This window comes from Abramis brama (genome assembly GCF_963993115.1).
Source record: "Abramis brama genome assembly, chromosome: 11".
NCBI lineage: Eukaryota > Metazoa > Chordata > Actinopteri > Cypriniformes > Leuciscidae > Abramis > Abramis brama.
Window position 1 is genome coordinate 32,145,911 of NC_139973.1, and position 19,494 is coordinate 32,165,404.

The 19,494-nt window shown below is 37.8% G+C and overlaps 1 protein-coding gene across 1 annotated transcript in view; it reads right to left on the minus strand.

The window, feature by feature from the left end:
- Window positions 1–18,546, minus strand: part of asic4b (acid-sensing (proton-gated) ion channel family member 4b) — a 33,803-nt gene extending 15,257 nt beyond the window's left edge. The window contains exon 1 of the mRNA XM_084128334.1: window positions 17,255–18,546. Within this exon, the coding sequence (XP_083984460.1) occupies window positions 17,255–17,842 (588 nt within the window). The 5' untranslated portion in view covers window positions 17,843–18,546. The remainder of the gene's footprint in view (window positions 1–17,254) is intronic.
- Between the last annotated feature and the right edge of the window lie 948 nt (window positions 18,547–19,494).

The window sequence follows — 19,494 nt, forward strand, 5'->3', positions numbered from 1 at the left end:
ATGAAAATTCTCAGCAATCATTGACTCACTCTCGTTCTGTTCCAAACCCATTAGACTTTTGTTCATCTTCAAAACACAAATGAAGATATTTTTAATGAAACATGAGAAATTTCTGTCCCTCCATTAAAAGTCCAAACCGTTGGTGCATAAAATATCGTAAAAGAAATCCATAAGAAAAAAAAAAAGGTTTGTTCAAGCAAGTATGCATGGCTGAGCTTCCATGTACCATATTTGATGTGCACAATATATGTGCAGTGATCAATGTTTACATGTGAATAAAAGCCTACATTAAATGTTCATCATATAAAGTGACTGTTTTTCTTCAGAAGACTTAAACAGCTAGATTCATGTGGATTGCTTTTACAGCGTCTTTATAAACTTTTTGAAGAGTCAAATTTTTGGTGGAATGGACTTTCAAAAATCTCTCAGGTTTAATAAAATAAATATTATATTCCTTTATTCATCACGTCATGAAACTAACTAAGAAAACTAGAAAACAAAGAAATGCCGATTTCAAATAGCCTTGGTCCACACATCCTCCTAAAACAGTTAAACAAACAACCACAGGGATGTACACATATCCACAGCCGTGCGGTCTTGGCTCAGGTTTTCTGCTCCAGTGATCTGAACAACTGTAATGAAATGGTAGTTCCGTTCCATGTTCTCTGAAACCCTCAACAGACAGATATGTTCACCAACTGCTTGACTGCCCACAAATTTGTGGAGAGAGACACGTTATTAAGCCCTGTGATTCTAAAAGAACTTCTATCTTTCTCTCTTTCCCCTGCTAACGTATACGAGTCACGGGGATGCCAGAAGGCACCCAAACAAAAGCATTCATCACCATTCACAGCCTCAATTGGATGCACACTAAGGTACAGACCCAATTTACCATGATGGAAATGAATGTGGATGTGCAATTAAAGTTTAGATTTGTGAATGTTCACGGCCATGCAGTAGTTTTGTAGTGTAAGCAGAGTCGGGTAAATGTAAATGTAAAAGTAAATGTCTATTTATTACTAGGCGTATCTGATTAATTAAAGACTATTTAAATGAATGAACACCATTAGGCTTAAAGCTTGAACGTCTCTGATGGAAAAGCTGAGGAGAGCAACATACAGTAGACTGGAGGTGAACAACCTTGCGATGAGTGTTCAATTCCAGGTTTTTCGGAGTTTACTCCGACTCGCACCGTAGGAGTCGATGGAATCGATTCATCGACTCAAATACACTATATTTGCTCCTTGACACAAAGCCTTAAATTCCACTTTTAGTGGGACTTTCCAAATTAGCGATGACATACATTGAAATGATGAGTAGCTATCAACGTTGTTACCTTGTTGACAATACCTAATTCTACAGAGGTAAAAATATAGAAGAAACAGTCAAACCATTGTAATGGTGCTAAACGCACATGACAATGTTGTCTCTGCGACATCTCATGCTCTCTGATGCATGGTAATACGTCAGTGTCCGAATTCTTTGCTTCATTTTGTTCACTTCTTGCTGATATAGTGCACTCAACTGTCATGCTAGAGAATGAGCAAACAAGTAGTAACCCATGCTATTCTGCTGTAATCTTCATCTAACCTGTGCAATCTTCATCTGATCCTAGGCAATTTCGGAAACAGCAACAAAGTCAGCAACGAGAGTCGATTCCTGTGCTAGAATTGACTCCAACTCTAGGGCTATTCAGAGTTGAGGAATCAACTTTTTCAGGAAAGTGTACACACACATTTCCTTTGTACAATTCATTAGATCTTTTTTTAAAGCCAATTCTTCAAAGCAAACCAGTAATCAATTTCAGCACACAACTGCAGCACAAGCCTTCTGCATGGCCTCATTCTTCTTGAGTGGGCTAGCTGTCAATCATGTCTGTCCATCACACACACCATCTGTAAAGTATATATGTGCCTGAGAATCTGTATATGGATATGTGTGTTTGCATTGCTTCAGGTTAGCTAACATTGACCTGCTTCATTTTCCACCTGTGTGTATACATTTAAAGCTGAAGGTTATATGGAATCTGTTCCATCGCTTTCTCGACCTCATGCTGGGGTTAATCAATGCACAACATCACACTTAATGATCGCTTGATTGATCCCCTGCTGAGGTTAAAACCTCTCTGTCTCTCTGCCATCCTGACTCACACATCACGCTGTGTTTAGCACCGCATCTGCTTGCCTTAGTACGCGCTTTATGAATTATAATACAACTACAGAAAATTCTCCTAATGATGCTGGAGGTTGTTTTGTCTAAAACAAAGTACAGAGTTTATAGTATTTAGCATTTTATATTTTTATAATTGCACTACCATTCAAAATTTTAGGGTTGGTAAGATTGTTTTCTATTATAATATATTTTAAAAATCAAATTCATTCCTGTGATGACAAAGCTGAATTTTCAGCAACCACTATTTCAGTCTTCAGAGTCACATGATCCTTCCGAAATAATTCTAATATGCTGATTTGGTGCTCAGATAACATTTTGCATTTTTATCAATGTTGATAACAGCTGTGCTGATTAATATTTTGCTCAGCCCAGATTATCTGGTAATGTGAGGTGTTTACAGATCAAGGTTTAAACATCCCGATCTGCATCGGGGCAAAATTACATATTTAAACGTTTTTTCCTTAACAAAAAAAAAAAAAACTTCTTCATGCCTTAAAATAGCTTGAATGTAACTCTACACCCTTGCCTCATTTAGTATACAAGGTTCTATGAATATGCAAGTTAGCACCGCCTCCACTGACTCACACCAGCTCAGAGATCCACTTGTTGATGATCAAACTTTGACGTGATTGGATACAAGGCAGTTTGTGACGTCAGAAACACCAGCGATTCCAAACCGTGTTTTTGAGACTGTCTTTGGTTCACTGCAGTTTTAAAGAGAAAATACTCAGCGATGGTGTTGTCTTGAATTTGTACATGGTTTGTCTTAAATCATATTAAAAACACCACATAGACATAAACAACATTAAAATCTTTATTTTCACCACAGGGGGACTTTAAGAATATCTTGTAGTGTGTGATGCACCATGATTTCCAAATCTTGTAGTGTGTGCAAGTTTGAGATTTGAAAGAAGAAAATATGTGAAGATTCTCCGTTTGTGCGTGATGCAACGAGATTTCACAGTCGTTTAAGATTTATAAACTCCTGTAGTTTGAGCCCGGCTTAAAGGAAAGATATCACTTTCATTTCAACTTGTCATCTGGACAACACAAACAGCATGTGCTTTTGTATTTATTGACAATCATGAACTCCCATTGAAAAACCATAATGAGACTATGCAAAACACTGATGGATTATCACAACTTAATAACAACAAATGTCTCAAACTGAGTCTAAACACCTAATAATCAACATGTGATTATACTTGTCTGATTGTTAATGAGTTTGTCAAGCATGCGAGCATGTGTGTCTGTGTGTGTGTGTGTGTGTAGTTTCTTCATCTCATGGTGGGTCTGAATTTCTCTGCATGCCCCTGTCCTAGAGCTGAATGTTTTGAAAGTGTGCTTTTGCCTTGGGCAATGTAAGACATCCTGGAACTCAGAGGCAAATGTTGCATCAGAGCTGGAGGGCTTGTCTTTGGCTCATTTTTACCACTCAAAAACAGGCAGGTACTGACCAAATTGTTTGTCTAACATCAGAGGTTTGGATACATGTTTGTCCTGATTTGTTGTATTCACAGTAGGTTTTATTTGCAGAATAAAAGTATAACAAGAGATTTGTTTTTTACTGCAATTGGAAAGATGTGAGATGTACAAAAACACCTCAGTGTCCCACTTTGAAACCACCTGGATCTCATTCTCTCTCTCTCTCTCTCTCTCTCTCTCTCTCTCTCTCTCTCTCTCTCTCTCTCTCTCTCTGTCCTTATAATGACCTCTCACTGGGACAGCTTGCCATTACACATTTATCCATCTCTATTTTTTGTCTGTGAATTTGCTTCTTTTTTTTCTTTTTTTTTGGTCATGTTCCTGGCCACAAAGATCAGCAATCATCTCATCTGTCAGTCTTAGCCCTCAAACCTTTCATTAAAGAGATAATGCCTCATCGATTGATGTAAAGGTTAGACCTTACATTGTGTCAGTTACATCTCAATGTTTACTGCACACACATGCTGTAGTGCAGACCAGAAATAAAAAAAAATAAAAAAAAAATCTGCACATGTATTGTCCTGTCTGTTGGGAGCAACCATTCGGGACACTGCACTGACATCACAGAGAATCAGCCTAGAGTCAAAAGTAATGTCAGCACTTCTGTCCTGTTGCTGGGAGAAGAGGGAATGAGATATGGAGTGAGCGCATGAATCACATCGGGACTTACATATAAGACCATCAAATCTCCACATCTACAGCTGTACGTGTAGAAGATAACAAAAAAGAGAGCTCTGTATTGCTTCAACTCCTAGAAGTGAATCACATGCTCACGTCCGTCTTGTGTTGCAGAGCTGTGAACACTAAAACTGTCTGAATTTGTTTTAGTCTAAAAATGATTTCCTTCAGCAATTTAAAACCTGTCTGAACAAGAGTGGTTTTCCACCACATATCAGGAAACAGATCAAAGCACCCAATGACAGTGTGGAATCTTTTGTTTTTGTGTCGTGCATAATGTGTCTGCTTGGTGACAGGTCATTTCTGTGTAATTATGACAGCTGTGGTTGATTACAGCCATTTGGGTGACAGAGGGTGTCAGCATACCATTGCACCCGAACTGTCATATCTGTGATATAATGGGTTATTTACACTGATATCTTAGAGGGGGAGATAAAAAAAGATGATGAGAAGCAGAGCAAGAAGAAAACAGATAAAACAAAGTAAAGGGAAAGAAAGTACACTGTTTAAGTACACATTTTATAAGATAAGATGCTCATCGAACTTAACTGAACTGGCTTTTTGGTTGTATTTATCTACTTTATAAACCATTAATTATTTTTAAAGGTCCCATTGCATGGATTATTTTATTATTTTAGAATGTTTCCTGGGGTGCTCTTATAATGGTAGTATGTTTTTTAGATCAAAAGTTTAGAAATAAATTTAGAAATAAAAGGCATATTTCCTAGCCTGATTTTAGCCTCTGATTTGAACGCTCTGTTTGGAGGGGCGTGTCTGTTGTGAGACTTCAGTGTAAACGCCCACTGCTGTGATTGGCTGACATGCTTGCATATGAAATATTTAGCATTACATGTGGAACTCTCTTGAAAACTTTTACTATTACATCTATTATACGTTTTTACTATTACAGATATCGGTATTAACAAATCGTGAGAAGTTTTTTAAGTATTTAGATCTATTCCCATCACATAAAAGGTTGCAGTGATGAGCATTGAGCAGATGACAGCCTCTTGATCGCGTGAATGAAGATCTTATCATTGCAACGCAGTTTCTGTATTCTCACTAATGATTTCACCAATTCAAACATGAGGTAAGTACAGTAAGAGCTTCGTTGTGTAGCGTAACAGCGTTATTGATTTCATAACGAGTTTTGGCAATTGTCCAAATAAACTAACGCTGTGTGATTGACAGCTTGGGCGATTGGAAAGGGATTGTTCTTTGATCGCTTTCTGTATATACGGTATATTAATCACAGTTTAAGTAACATTATTTTCATCCTACTAAGAGAAACGACGTGAAGTTGATCGTTTAGTCACTGGCTTGATTTACTGATGCATAAACAGTATTGAACGACTTTGAGGCCAAATTCTTTTTGCGGGCAAAGAAGAAAGGGGAGGTAACCTTTCCCCTTATGACGACAATCTAGTGCAGATTTCTAGATTCGCCCGTCTGAGCTTTAATTTTCTCAAAAATACCCAGGGCTTGGTTTACACCCATCAAAACATCTAGCCACTGGGGGACCATAGGCAGGCTAGGGAAACTAATATTAAGATTAAAATAAAGTGAAATTTTCATGCAATGGGACCTTTAAAAAAAAGATCCCTTTATTCACTCACTACCATTCAAAAGTTTGGGGTCATTACAATGTTTTTGAAAGAAGTCTCTTATGCTCACCAAGGGCGCAGATGATCAAAAATACAGTAAAACAGTAATATTGGGAAAGATTATTACAATTTAAAATAGCTGTTTTCTATTTTAATTGTGACACTCAGGCTGAGATGCAAATGACCAGGGCTGCGGTTCCCAAAAGCATTTAGCCAACTATGGTCGCAAGTTCCGTCGTTATAGTTCCGTCGTTCCGTCAGCATAGTTCAGCGAGTCGGTGTTTCCAAAAACCATAGTTCGAAAAGTCGCAAAGTCGCCCTGTGGTTAGAAGCATAGTTTCTAGTTTGCATGTCATGTGGACATAAATCCTTTTGAGCCAAATGAGCAAGCTAACATTCAGTACAATCTATATCTTGTATTTAGAATACATACTAATGTAATTTACATCTTTTAGTTTGTCAAGAGATTTAAAACACCGTTTCTGAAGAGTGCGCATGTGCGAACGTGCTCGATGCAGTAGGCCTATGTAAGAACATATGATTGAATCTGGAAATAAAGCAAAATAACTGAGAAAAATAAGAGATAGTCCTCAGATGCCATGTCCGTAATTTACAGTACGGTTTCGGGAAACAGTCGTGACTAGCTAGTTGGTTTCTTCAACGACTATGGTAGTTAAGCAGCGAGTTACAGTAGGCTACGTCGTTGTACGGGAAACACCCCCCAAAACATGTAGGTTTAGTAACAGATATAACAGGAACACAGTGGATCAACAGTTAAGTGGTGATTCTTGAGATTGTTAGCAGATGAGATAGACATGAATTGTTAAATTTGCGCTTTTGGCTTACAGAACTGTTGGAGCACACACACACACGAGGGAACCAGTGTTGCCAGATTGGGCGGGTGAACAAAATTTGGGCTTTTTAGGCACGTCCGAATCCAATGTTAGTCTCCTGAGATACCTTCATCTGATTGATTTTTAAAGGCGGCATAGATGTATCCTTCACACTACATTCACCATGTTGTCATCATCATGTGACCTATGCAGCATCAGTTACATTGCTTCGCTGCCATTCATAAGTCCTCTCCCGTGGCCTCATGGGATAGTAAAGTGTCCATCTTATGCACACTTCAGAATCTCGCCGAAAGCAGTAGGTCATCTTAGTACTTTTTATGTCTACTGTAGCTACTGTGAATTCATACTACTTTTGTCGCATACTCTTTTCCGCCTACTATATTGTAGGGAAGTATGCGATTTTGATATAGCCAGTGTGTGTGCTCTAAAAAAGTGCTGTTGACGACTGACGAGGGCTAGATGAGTGCCCGGTGTGTGTGGTTATGTGCCAGGGAGGATGATGGGAAATGCTGTACATACTCATTGACTTCTTTTTATGTTACCATATAAAGTTCATATTTGACCTACTGAACATATTTCTGGGCAAAGAGTACTTGACCTTGAAATTTCTGTGGCATTAATAAATGTTATGTATTCCTCTGATGACAAAGCTGAATTTTCAACATTTCTCCAGTCTTCATGATCCTTCAGAAATCATTCTAATATGCTGATTTGGTGCTCAAGAAACATTTACTATTATTTTCAATGTTGAAAACAGTTGTGCTGCTTAACACATTTCTTTTGTGGAAACTAATACAATTTTCTTATTGATTCTTTGATGAATAAAAAGTTCAAAAGAACAGCATTTATTTTAAATAAAATAATTTGTAACATTAGGCCTATAAATGTCTTTGCTGATACTTTTGATTAATTTAAGGCACCCTTACTGAATAAAAAGTATTCATTTCTTTCAAACTTTTGAATGGTAATTAAAAAGACAGAAGAGACTCCAACTAACCTAATATGCCTGTTGGTTCAACCGAGAGAAAAAAGAAAGAAAAAAAAAAGTATGAGTACAGAGTATGTCCTATATCTCCATAAAAATGCTTCATGAATATCAGTAATAAATCTTTAGTTATTTTATTAGCATTATTTACTAGTTCTAATAATCATCATGTTCCTAAGAGTACAAAAAAATAAACTGAAGCAAACCTGCCATATCACTTATCACTAATTAATTATTCTAAGTCAAACATACAGTGTTTTTTTCAAGCTCATCACACTAAACAAATATGGTTAGACCACGGATAATATAATTAAAATGTTTTTTTGTTTTTTGGGGGAATTTGAAGGACAGTCTTTAAGTTAATCTAGAATTGTCCTTTTCATGAAATTATAGGATGTTATTTTTGCATGTTAATAAATCAAGTTAATATTTAAGCAAATTACATTTACTGCGTTGTTCTTGGTGGTTACATATCTTCTCTGATATTTGTGTAATGTTGACAGCTTTGGTGCACAACCAGATGAGCATGTTTGTGTGATATTTATCTAATAAGTCTGACACATCTTGCTGTCATTACATTTATTTTCGAGTGTGTGGTTTAAATGCTTGCACATGCTTCATCAAACAAGCAATCAGAATTGAGGAGCAGAGAATTTGTTCAGGCAGTTAGTTTGCGCATTCAGACTGTTTACACAGAGAATGTCAATAAACCACTTTAGATGACACACAAAAACAATCCACTGATGAGTCTTGGGGGGGGGGAAAAAACATCATGTGTTCATTTTCGTCAATATTCCATAAAAAATATCAATGTACCAACAAAAGCCTTGAACATTGCATTACAGAATAAAATCTCTGGACACCTCACATAATGGAACATGATTAGATGTTAATGAGATGAAAGTGATTGTGTTAATACAAATGAAGTGATTTCCTTTTATCTCAAGCAGTCTTTGATGGAGATGTGATTAGTGTTTTAAATCATCTAAAGGCAGTGGTAGAGTTCATCAGATCTCTCTCTCACACACTCGCTTAGTATCTATCTATCCATCTCTTTCTCTCTCATCCTCTTGATGCCCCGCAATTTGCATGTTGCTGAGTAATGGGAAATGTTGCATTCATACTAAAGCAACTTCAAACACGCAATTGATTTCAGTGCAAGCCCAGAATGTAATCTCTAAATCCTGTTGCTATACCGAGTTTACCTTTGAAGTTGTCACGAACGAAGTAAATCTAGCAGAAATCATCATAATACCTATAAGTCTGAGATGTAAAGGATGGGATTGGGGATTCACTGCTGCCCTGTTGCCCTGACTCATACAGCGACTAAAAAAGCCAAACAGATACATTATGTGAATTTAGCCCTAGAGCTATTATCATAAGTACTTGTGTGTTTTTTGCCATGATATATTTCCACAACTATCATGAGATGAAATGACCGCTGTGTGATCTCAATTATATTATTAAAGTCATACGGCATGCATTTTGCAAAACTGACCTGTATTTAACCGCTTGAAAATTTGTGCTTTATTGCTCTTTATTGCTCCATCTCTCTAGATCAGTTAATATTTATCATCTCTATCTCAAATTTAAATCACTTTTTATGAAGAACCCTTTGCATGCAGAACCCCCACCCCCCACCCCACAAAATTGCCACAATGCTCAATCGAGAAAGGAAAGAAGTGGGTCTGAAAACCAGGTGAGATCAGTGTCTCCCTCACAGGTGTAGTGCAAAAATAACTCTGTAATTCAATAAGCCTGCTCAGGGATTTAATGCTATCATAGATCCTGCTAAACCAATCAGAGACACAATGAGTCAAAACACCAAACATTTACCACATCAGTAATTAGATTCTGAAAACAACATGAAATTCAAAGGTGTGCAAAGATATTCTCACTTCAGTCCACAAGTTATAAATGCAAGAATGATTTCAAGTTTTATGATATGAAATTAGTTGCAAAACTAGTTGAATGAACTGTGTTTACACTTGTGATGTGCTGTGCAAATAGTGTAAAATAGATGTGAAACACAAACGGTTTCAGTTGTGTCAGCCCTGTTGAAAAATCCAGCAAAAACCAGCATGAATTCCATGGTTTATTAAGTGCTGGTGTACCTGGTGGACCAGCATAGTCATGCTGTTCTCAAGCAAAACTGAAGAATTTATAATTTAGTAACCTACCATTTTCAGGGGGGTTTTCTCCGCCAATGAAAATAGTTCCACACAAAGCCAAGAACCGTTGTGTTGCAACACATTCAGGGTTTTTAACAAATCGTTTGAGTGAGTGATTCAGTGACTCATTCATAAAGACACTTGTTTTGCTCCTGAATGATTTTTGAACAGATCATTTGAATGAATGATTTTATGAGTAATTTCTCAATCGGAAGGCTGCGTCCTTCCTAGACCGGTCCTTCCGAGGCTTCTAGGCTAGAAAACTCCTCAGTACTAAACACTAATGAGACAATCTAGTAAATCCAAATGCAATGCCTATGAAAATACTGTTAAAAATTACTTTGGAAAAAATACTTGATATTAAAAATATTTAAATCTGACTTTCTATTAATGCAATGCAGTCAATGAGTTTGACTCATTTGTCTCCCATTCTTTTTCATGAATTGGAAAGTGTGGAAAGGATTGTGGGTGATTGGAAGACACAAAGGATACACTTGATGCATCCTTCCAATTTAGCCCAACGAAGGATGCGGGTTTCCACAATCACCTGTTTTATTTCTTAACGAATCAGTATTTTAAATGAATTGGTTGAATGTATGATTCAATGACTCACTCTTGCCGCCACCTACTGGCGTAATGACGTAACCTGATTACTTGTGATACAAACAGTAAAACACCAGTGCTGTTGGAGCAATCAGGTTCGAGGACCAGAGTTAATTGTTTTATACATTGTGAGCTGTAAAGACAATCAGTCTTTTTCTTTTAGTTTCTTGTGCATTTCTTTGGCTCACATTTTTCACTAGATTGCTATGTTGCTGTTAACGCTATGATAATTAAAGATTTAAAATATTTAATCTGATCATCTTAAAATGGTCACTTTTTGGTGTTATAATTAGCCTAGATAGAAATTTATATGAATGTATGATGGTGACACTTTAGAATGACAAATAAAATAATTTACTTTAACAACAGTAAATTAATGCAACAGTAAATTAATGCAATAAAGTATCTCATATGTCAATAATCCAGAATCATGTAATAAAATTACATTTCACTTAATCAAATCAGTTGTTTTATACACATATTTCCGGAAAATGTACCATGGCTGTGTAGCATTTTAGTTTGTTAACAATGGGTATTTAAATCTCAAATTGCATATGTGGTGTAAAAATTATCAAGAGTGCCCCTTTTTTTTCATATAAAGAAGCAGAAGTGATTTTGTGAAACTTTAATGTGAAACTCATAAGTATTCAAAATCAAAACATCGCAGAACATTTTGCTAAACCTCCTCTGCCAAATAAAAACAAAGCAGAGAATTAAAGTCAGAGAGATAAGCAGTCCAACACAGTTCACTTTCGTGACGTTAATCGGAAGAAATGATTCACATTCCCTGGACTTAGACCAGAAGCCCTCAATTACTCCTCCATGTATAAAACCTGTTTTTGAATTTAAGTCAAATCTGTTTCTTGGGTGAGAAAATTAAGAGAGAAAAAAACAATATCTCAGTTTGATGTCTCATGTTTGAACTAACTGAACTGTAAAAGCTCAGTGAAAGCCAAAGAGTTTGTTAACATCACCCACTGCGTAAACATTAGTCATCCGCAGTCTGAGACTACAGCTGACATATCTGCTGCTGGGAGATTTTGTTTTTCTTAAAACTACATTAGAGATAAAGTAATATATTTGAGGAGAATATAACTTGAGTTTGTGGTATATCACATCTAAAAGTTATTTGTTTTTGTGTTTACATTTTTGTGCATGCATGCATTGAGATTTTTCTTGAATGAGTGAGAATCTTGCTTTAAATTTATGGTAAGCAGAAGCATTTCAGTGTCGGGTGTGTGTGAGTGATTAGCCAAATCCAGTGAGTGGCATGCAGGACGGACCCATCCATTGCCATCTCAGTGGCAGGGAGGTCTGATGAATGTTTCATGTGAGTTTCACTAATCTTTGCCTCTCTATTGTGGAAAATCAAGCATGCAAAATCATTACCGAGCTAAAGGATGGAGGGGAAAGTGAGAACTGATCCATTGACCTCCACTGAGCTTGTTTATTCCCGTTCCTCCAAGGTCGCTGTGTGGTCATTATTTACAGAAATGATTACTGCTGACTTTCTTGTATGCTAAAAATAGTAATTACATTTATCTCTGACAACCGGGATGTTGCAACCTTCGCACCTGAACCACTGGCTTCTTAAAAATGTCAACCAGTCTGATTTGAATGGAAATAGAATGGAAATGCAAATTAGAATTGTTTTCTGAGTGACACTGTATAAGCAAAATGGTTTGCATATAATGCATTTTGACTATTGGATGAATAATATTATGCCATTATAAAGCATCTAATTATTGTTGAGTCCATGAAAATGAGATTTGTATCTGTATGGGGAAATTATGTAATACGTTTTCATCTCTCAACAACCATGTACAGAGCTATATGAAAACACAATGGTGACATTTAGTGATATAGTATTTCAGGAGCATCAGTAGCTACATTTACAAGGACACATTTTGTTCATGTAAACACTATGTTCAGATTCATCAGTCTGAATTATTTCTGGATAAAGAGATCAGACTGATGTGCAAATTGCACACACTGCAAATATACAGAGTTTCACACTGTAGACAGGACTTAGATTAAGCCCGGATTAGGCCTTAGTTCAATTAGGACATTTATACACTGTAAAAAAAATCTGTAGAAATTACAGTATTACTGGCAGCTGCTTGCCAGTAAATTACTGTAGATTTAAATTGATGTTATTTACTGGCAACAGTTTGTTCAAAGTTAAATGAACATTAAACATTAACAAGCCTTTATCTTTACAGAATAAAACTAAAATAACAGCTTCATGCAAAGCATTCTGGGAACCAAAATCTGAAGGAAAAAAAACAGAAAAAAGGTTGATGAAGATTTCTGGTTCCCAGAATGCTTTGCATTAGATTGTTATTTTATAGTTTTATTCTGTAAAGACAAAGACTTGTTAATGTTTAATGTTCATTTAACTTTGAACAAACTGTTGCCAGTAAATAACATCAATTTAAATCTACAGTAAGTTACTGGCAAAACTACAGCAATTTTTTTACAGTGTAGCTTTTATAAACATGCCTTAAAAAAACATTACTGGTGTGCATCTTGAGACAAAATAATAGCACTGACATATTTTTAAAAATATGTCAAGAAAAACAGTACACCATCAGAGTATACTGTATGTCCGAATACATAGTATTCGAAAAACAGTTATAAGTGTAAAATGTACCCAGATGACCTATGCTACTTCTGCCGAGATTCTCAAGTTTGACACTTTACAATCCCACAAGGCCAAACACACTCTCTTATTGGATGGTGAGGGTGTCAATACACAGCTTGTGGCCCTTAAGCTTATGTAGCAGTCTGTTTTTGGTACTGAAACAAAATAATTATTTTTAAGGCTCTCTAATAGCTTCATCCTTTGAGATGGACAACTAGATAGGCACCATTTTTTGTGTTAGAGCCATAAAAGGGCCATTATGATCTCCGGAGACAGGGGAACAGGAGAATAGCAGTGAAGCGACACAATAGGTCACATAACAGTGACAACATGTCGGAAAAGCTGGGACCGAGATGGGTCTTGTGCATGTTGCCTGTTGCGGTTATGGGGTTTAGTTAACGTGTTTGTTTTATTTATTTATTTTCTTTAGCACCGCTCTTGTCCCTCACTTTGTAATCGTTAATATTTTATGTTGTATATAATTTGTAAATAGATGTTCATTGTTTTGGAAGTATATTTGGTTCACTGTTTATTGTATTATTGGATGTTTTGGGTGTAAAAAACTATTTTTCTTACTAAAAGCAAGTACGAATTCAGTTTTGGTCTCTGCCTGTTTCTTAATTTCACACATCACATTTCCTCAATAAAGTATCTTACTTTAAACAACATTCTATTGGATTTATTCTCATTTTATTTTGTGTGTGTTACGTCCCATAACCTCTAGATGCCAAATATATATGTGGACGTAACATTGCCCACTTGGGTCCCACCTAGTGGCAGGTGCAATCCTGCATGAAATCCATCTGGGCAGTTAACATGGGGCCATTATGGAACCCGCGGACAATCCTATATGGGGCCCATTTTTCAGCCAATTTCATACCCATATACAAATGTTGGCTGGGATGTAGTACATCTGGATTATACACAAATTCATACTATATGTAGAACACGGTCGCAAAGTAAGTTTAAAACCAAATGTAGTACTTACTATAAAGTATGCGATTTTCTGATAATTCTGTACGTTCAACAACAACAACAGCTCGTTCCATGTCATATTTAATTTCGCCATTTCTACACGCTTAGAACTTTCCAGTTTCAGTTTTCAATCCAAGTTTTTGCATGTCCTATCGAATGTATTATAAAAGGTTTAACCACCACCCTTCCCAATCCAAATAAAATTTCAATCAGATTAGACCAATTCATTCTGATTGGCATGGTTACATTTGACTTTTTTATTCTGAATGGGCTACTAGCCTGATTACAAACTGATTATTATGGTCCATGTAAACACGTCTACAATAAGGGATGTACTGTAGATTTCTGGTTGTTCAGTTGTAATGTAATGTTTAAGATTAAGATGCATTTTAAAATGAATATCATAGAATCAAGAAAAAGATAAAGACTGATCCTGTTTGAACTCGCATAGTTATTAGCTTTTCATTGATTCTATTGATGTAATGGTTGTGCTTTAGCTGTGCCAGATGAATTGCAGAAGGATTGATTAAACACACTCTTTTATTGATTGGTGAGGGAGTCAAAACACAGCCTGTGGCTCTTAAGCCTATATATGCAGCAGCCTATTTTTGGTACTGAAACAAAATAATGTTTATCTAATCGCTTCAGATGGACAACTAGACAGGCTCAATTGTTGTGTTAGAGCCATAAAAGGGCCATTATGATCTCTGGAGAAAGGAGAACAGATAGATCAACTTGTAACTTGTGTGTGACTGGGGTTATATTTTAACCGTGACCCGGATGAGAGTGAGGTTTAGTGGGTTAAGTGTAGCAGAGGACAGCTAGAAAGAGCCGCTTCGAATCCCGCTCGGAGCGGTGTGAGGGGTTACATTAGTGCAGTGTCTAAAGTGGACCATCAAAATAAAGTGTAACCAACAAAGTACTATTCTCATCAAGAACTGTCCACTTCGACAGGAAAAGGCTGATCCAATACTGTATCAAAACCATAAGTCACTGTTCATGTTTTACATGACAGGCAGGTACATTTTAAAATAGACTGGCTGGCATAACTCATTCCAATAATGGCACAACAACGTAAGCAAATTACTGTATTGACAACATTATTCTTATGTTCCGTCATTCTCATCTTACATGTTGCTTCCTTCCATTTAAAGCACTAATTTACAGACACTATTAATTTAGCATGCATTCATATTTTTAAATAACATATAGTACAGTTGTAGCACTACTTAATTTCTATGCCAAAAGATGTCTACAGGTGCATTATTGCATCAAGCAACCTCAAATTCCACAGACTTTAAGACTTCTATAACATCCTGTTGCAATGTCAGTACATAACAAGGGCTTTATGTCAAAACTATGATGTGTTAAACTCACAGGTACTGTACTAAATGTATTTTGGCACTGCTGCACAGCCTTGACAAAACAGGAAATCATAACTGAGCAACAAAGGAGCCTAACAAGGATGGTTCAAGATCTGAAGACATCACAGAGAGAGATCACAGCCGCTAGTGACTTCTTATAGATCAAAGAGCATGAAACGTTTAACTAAATAGAATGTCAACAGAATAGGGGGGAGAGGGGGGAGGGGGGGAGGGGGTGTTGTAGTACAGGTGATGTAGAAATGTTGAATACTAAGTCAACACCAAATTTTCCTATTGGGGACAATAAAGTATATTTTATTATTTAATTCAAATATCTTCAATACAGTCTGGCTTTAATAATTTTCCCCCAAGAACAAACCTGGTTCAAAATACAAGCTCAAAATTATGACTTCAGAAGTGCATTACTGTAGGAACTGATGACCATTGCATTATTTTATCTACATGAGCAAATCAAGCCAAAGAAATACATATAGACAGTAACTATAGACTATAGACAGTTTTTTTTCATTATCCTTGTGGCAATATTAATATACTACATATATAATAATTTTCTTATAATAATATGCTAGTTATAATACTAAATAAAACATAAAGATAATAAAAATTAACCATCTAAAATTAAAATACACTTTTAGATCAGAAGGTTTTAGAAGATTTAGAGTTTCGCTAAATGTGCACTTTATTTGAAAAACTGTAGATTTGTAGGATGTTAGGATATTGACTCTAGCTCTCCTAAATGCAAATGGAAAATATTTTTATAAGGGCAGGTTACAATGTCAATCACTGACAAACAGACTGTCTGTCAGCAATAAGCACAAAAATGCAGCCATTTGAATGCACACAACCATTATACATTATACATGGCAAACTAATTTGTGAACAGGATAATGCAGTAGATCACCTGCCTAAGCCTTCACTACTGAATAAAACCGCCATACAATCAGATAGTAAATTATTATATTTCAAAACCATGCACAAGAAACCAAGACTAAAAAAGTGAAGGAGTTAACAGAGAAAAGGAGTAAATTAGCTATACGAGGAGGGCTCGAACTCAGAGAGAGCTGATATCCTTGACAGAAGTCTCATGGTCTATATCACGGAAAATCTCTCTTATCTGATCCTGTGTAGAATGATAAAAGAAGCCCTAAGAGGAAATTACTGACTGAAATTACAGCAACAACAGCAAAACTGAAAAGAATCACGCCAACTTGACAAACAAAAAATGTCAATGTAAGCAAGGGAACTTTCTTTTGAGAGTTGAGTGTGTGTCTCCTCAAGGCTGACTAATGCAGGAATCATGTCGCTTGTCCCTCTCCTGAATTTTTCATCCATTCTCTGGCCAAAATAAGACTCAGCATCAGATGGGACAGACTATGATGTAACAGGAAAAGAAAGGGATCTAGAAAGTGGGAGAGAAATGTGGCAGATCTCAAATTGAGATGGCAAATAACGGCATTGTTCTACAGTCTGTTGCCCCAGCATGGAGGTTAGACACAGATGGATGGGGATTCATTTCCTCTTTCCACACAAATCAGTGATGTTAGCTGTCTCTCATACTGAAAAGACTAATTCTTTTCAAAGTCACCAAACAAAGAAAGCCACGCAAAGAGAAGACTTTCAAGCCAAACAAATGTCCTTATCCCATCACAATTATATCTTTTTTGCATCTTGTAGCCATACATAGCTTGCGCTACTCACCACACTGAAGTCTTCGCTTGAGCAGTTCTGCCCGCTGAAATTGCAGCTCTTCAGCATGTCTTCCAACTGGTGGCCAGTGCGCTGGAAAATGTCTAGCATGTCTGGGGGTGGGTACTGGAGCTCACTTGGCCGGTGTCCTTTACGGCTCTTGGGCGGCAGGCCGGTGAGGTTAGTCAAGTGGTAGATATCCGCATCTGTGAGGGCAGAGAAGCGGAATCGGTTGACGTTACAGAGTGTGATGGCCGGGAAGGTGAGCTCACGGTGGGTTTCTTCCCTCAGTGATGCGAGGTGGGGATGCTCCAGATAAGCTGCCGCGCTCCATGTCGCCTGGTACAGGAAGAGGCAGAGCGAGACCAACAGCGCCAGTCCCCAGAGGGTCTGTCTGAAGCCCAAGCGTCCTGACGTCCCCAATACCCGAGCCAGACCGTGTAGCGAAGAGGAGCTAGCAAAGGACGACAGGTCAGCCATGCCTCCTTTTCGCCGCCGTAGGCCTTCATCTAGCATGCCGGTTCCGCCTCCGTCTGTCGAGGCCACCTTGGCTTCGTCGCCCTCAGCAAACTTGATTTTACAAACAAATTCGATGGGCATGTGGTTGGCCAGGGCGGCGTGTGAAGAGCCCTTTGCAAATTACTCTGATCCCCCCTGCTGATCTTTCCCTGAGCCTTTGCTCTTTTCCGTTTCGCCAGCTATTCTACCGCAACGTGGCTGTTAGTACATTTTTCCCTAAATCGTCTTTCTCTAAGGTTGTTATTCTCTCCCGTGCCCAACCGCGTCCTATTTATAACAAATATGACTCTTATCAGTCTCACCTCTGATCTTTTTCTCTATCAGCTCTGCTTTCCTCACTTCATCTCTGTTTCTTGCCTCCAATACTGTTTGTTTACACACTTTTTCTACTCTGTCCATCTACTCTCAGTCAGTCTCTCCTACCTCTGCACTTTTCCCTCAGATTCTCATCTCTCTCTTCATCTCTTCCATCCTTTGCTTCCACTTTCTCCTTATTTTCTCCTTGGTTTGTGCTGTGGTCTGCTTCCGTTTGAGGATCAGAGTGCAGATGGTGAGAGGAGGTGCTTCGTTCGCCGTGTCAGTGCCCCAGGATGTGCCACAGCCGTAGACTCCAGAGAGAGTAGAGGCATGAGCTGGAGACTATGAGAGAAGTATGAGAGTATATGAGAGAGAGAGAGAGAGAGAGAGAGAGAGAGAGAGAGACACACACACACATACATGCGAGTTCCACAGCTCTCCTCAGCTGCTCGCTGGCGGCTGACGTAGCTGCTGCCTGAACTCCTCTCGCACACTCAGGGAAAGAGAGCGAGAGAGCGATGGAGAGAGTGAGGGACCGGAGAGAGAGCTGAAATGAAAGACAGGGTGTATGAATGCTGCCCTCTCTATATGCCCTACAAGAAAGAGGAGGGGAAAGAGAAAAGTGGAAGGAGAGATATTTAATATTATATGAGCTGAGAAGGCAGGGGTTATTTCCCCTTCAGTGGAGAAGAGCAGTCCCAACCCACACCAGCTTTTATTTCTCTCACAGCAGCAGGTTGTTACATCCACTTACAGTGGTCACTCACTGTCTCCACCACCAACAATCTCTGTCTACCTCTCTTTGTTCTTACTTTACCTTCTACTCAGCAGGTGTAAACGTGACTATACTGTAAGTAAGTAGGATCTGCGATTGCTTTTCAGTTGGTCTGTACATTCCACAAGTTTTGTGGACAGATACATATACATATTTTATGCAGTTATTTAACAAGTGAACTAAAGTTCAGGAGCAAGGCTGCCTCAACCAATCAGCTTACTACATATTTATACTAAACCAACCTGCACAACACTGTTTGTCTCAGATATTTGAAACCACCCACCCTGCCCTCATAACTCATCCCTTCAACCCCTTCCCCCACTTTCTATATTGAAATATTCCTCTTTACTCCACAGGCTGCATCGGGGGGTTTTCAAACCACACGGCTTACTACCTCCCGAGACGAAGCCCTCACTCCCCCCCCCCCCCCCCCCCATATTTAATACAACCTGTACTTATCATAATAAACCCATTCTCGTCATTGTTGTGGTGTGGTACTTGCTAGTGAAAACCTATTAATTACATAAATTCTATGAACTTTAAGTGATTTGCACACTTTACACGTGAATACCAATGATTACTAATGATATCACACTGGAATAGAGCATAGTAGGTCATAACTTTTACTAATTAGATTTTAAATCCCAGACAAAAAAAAAAG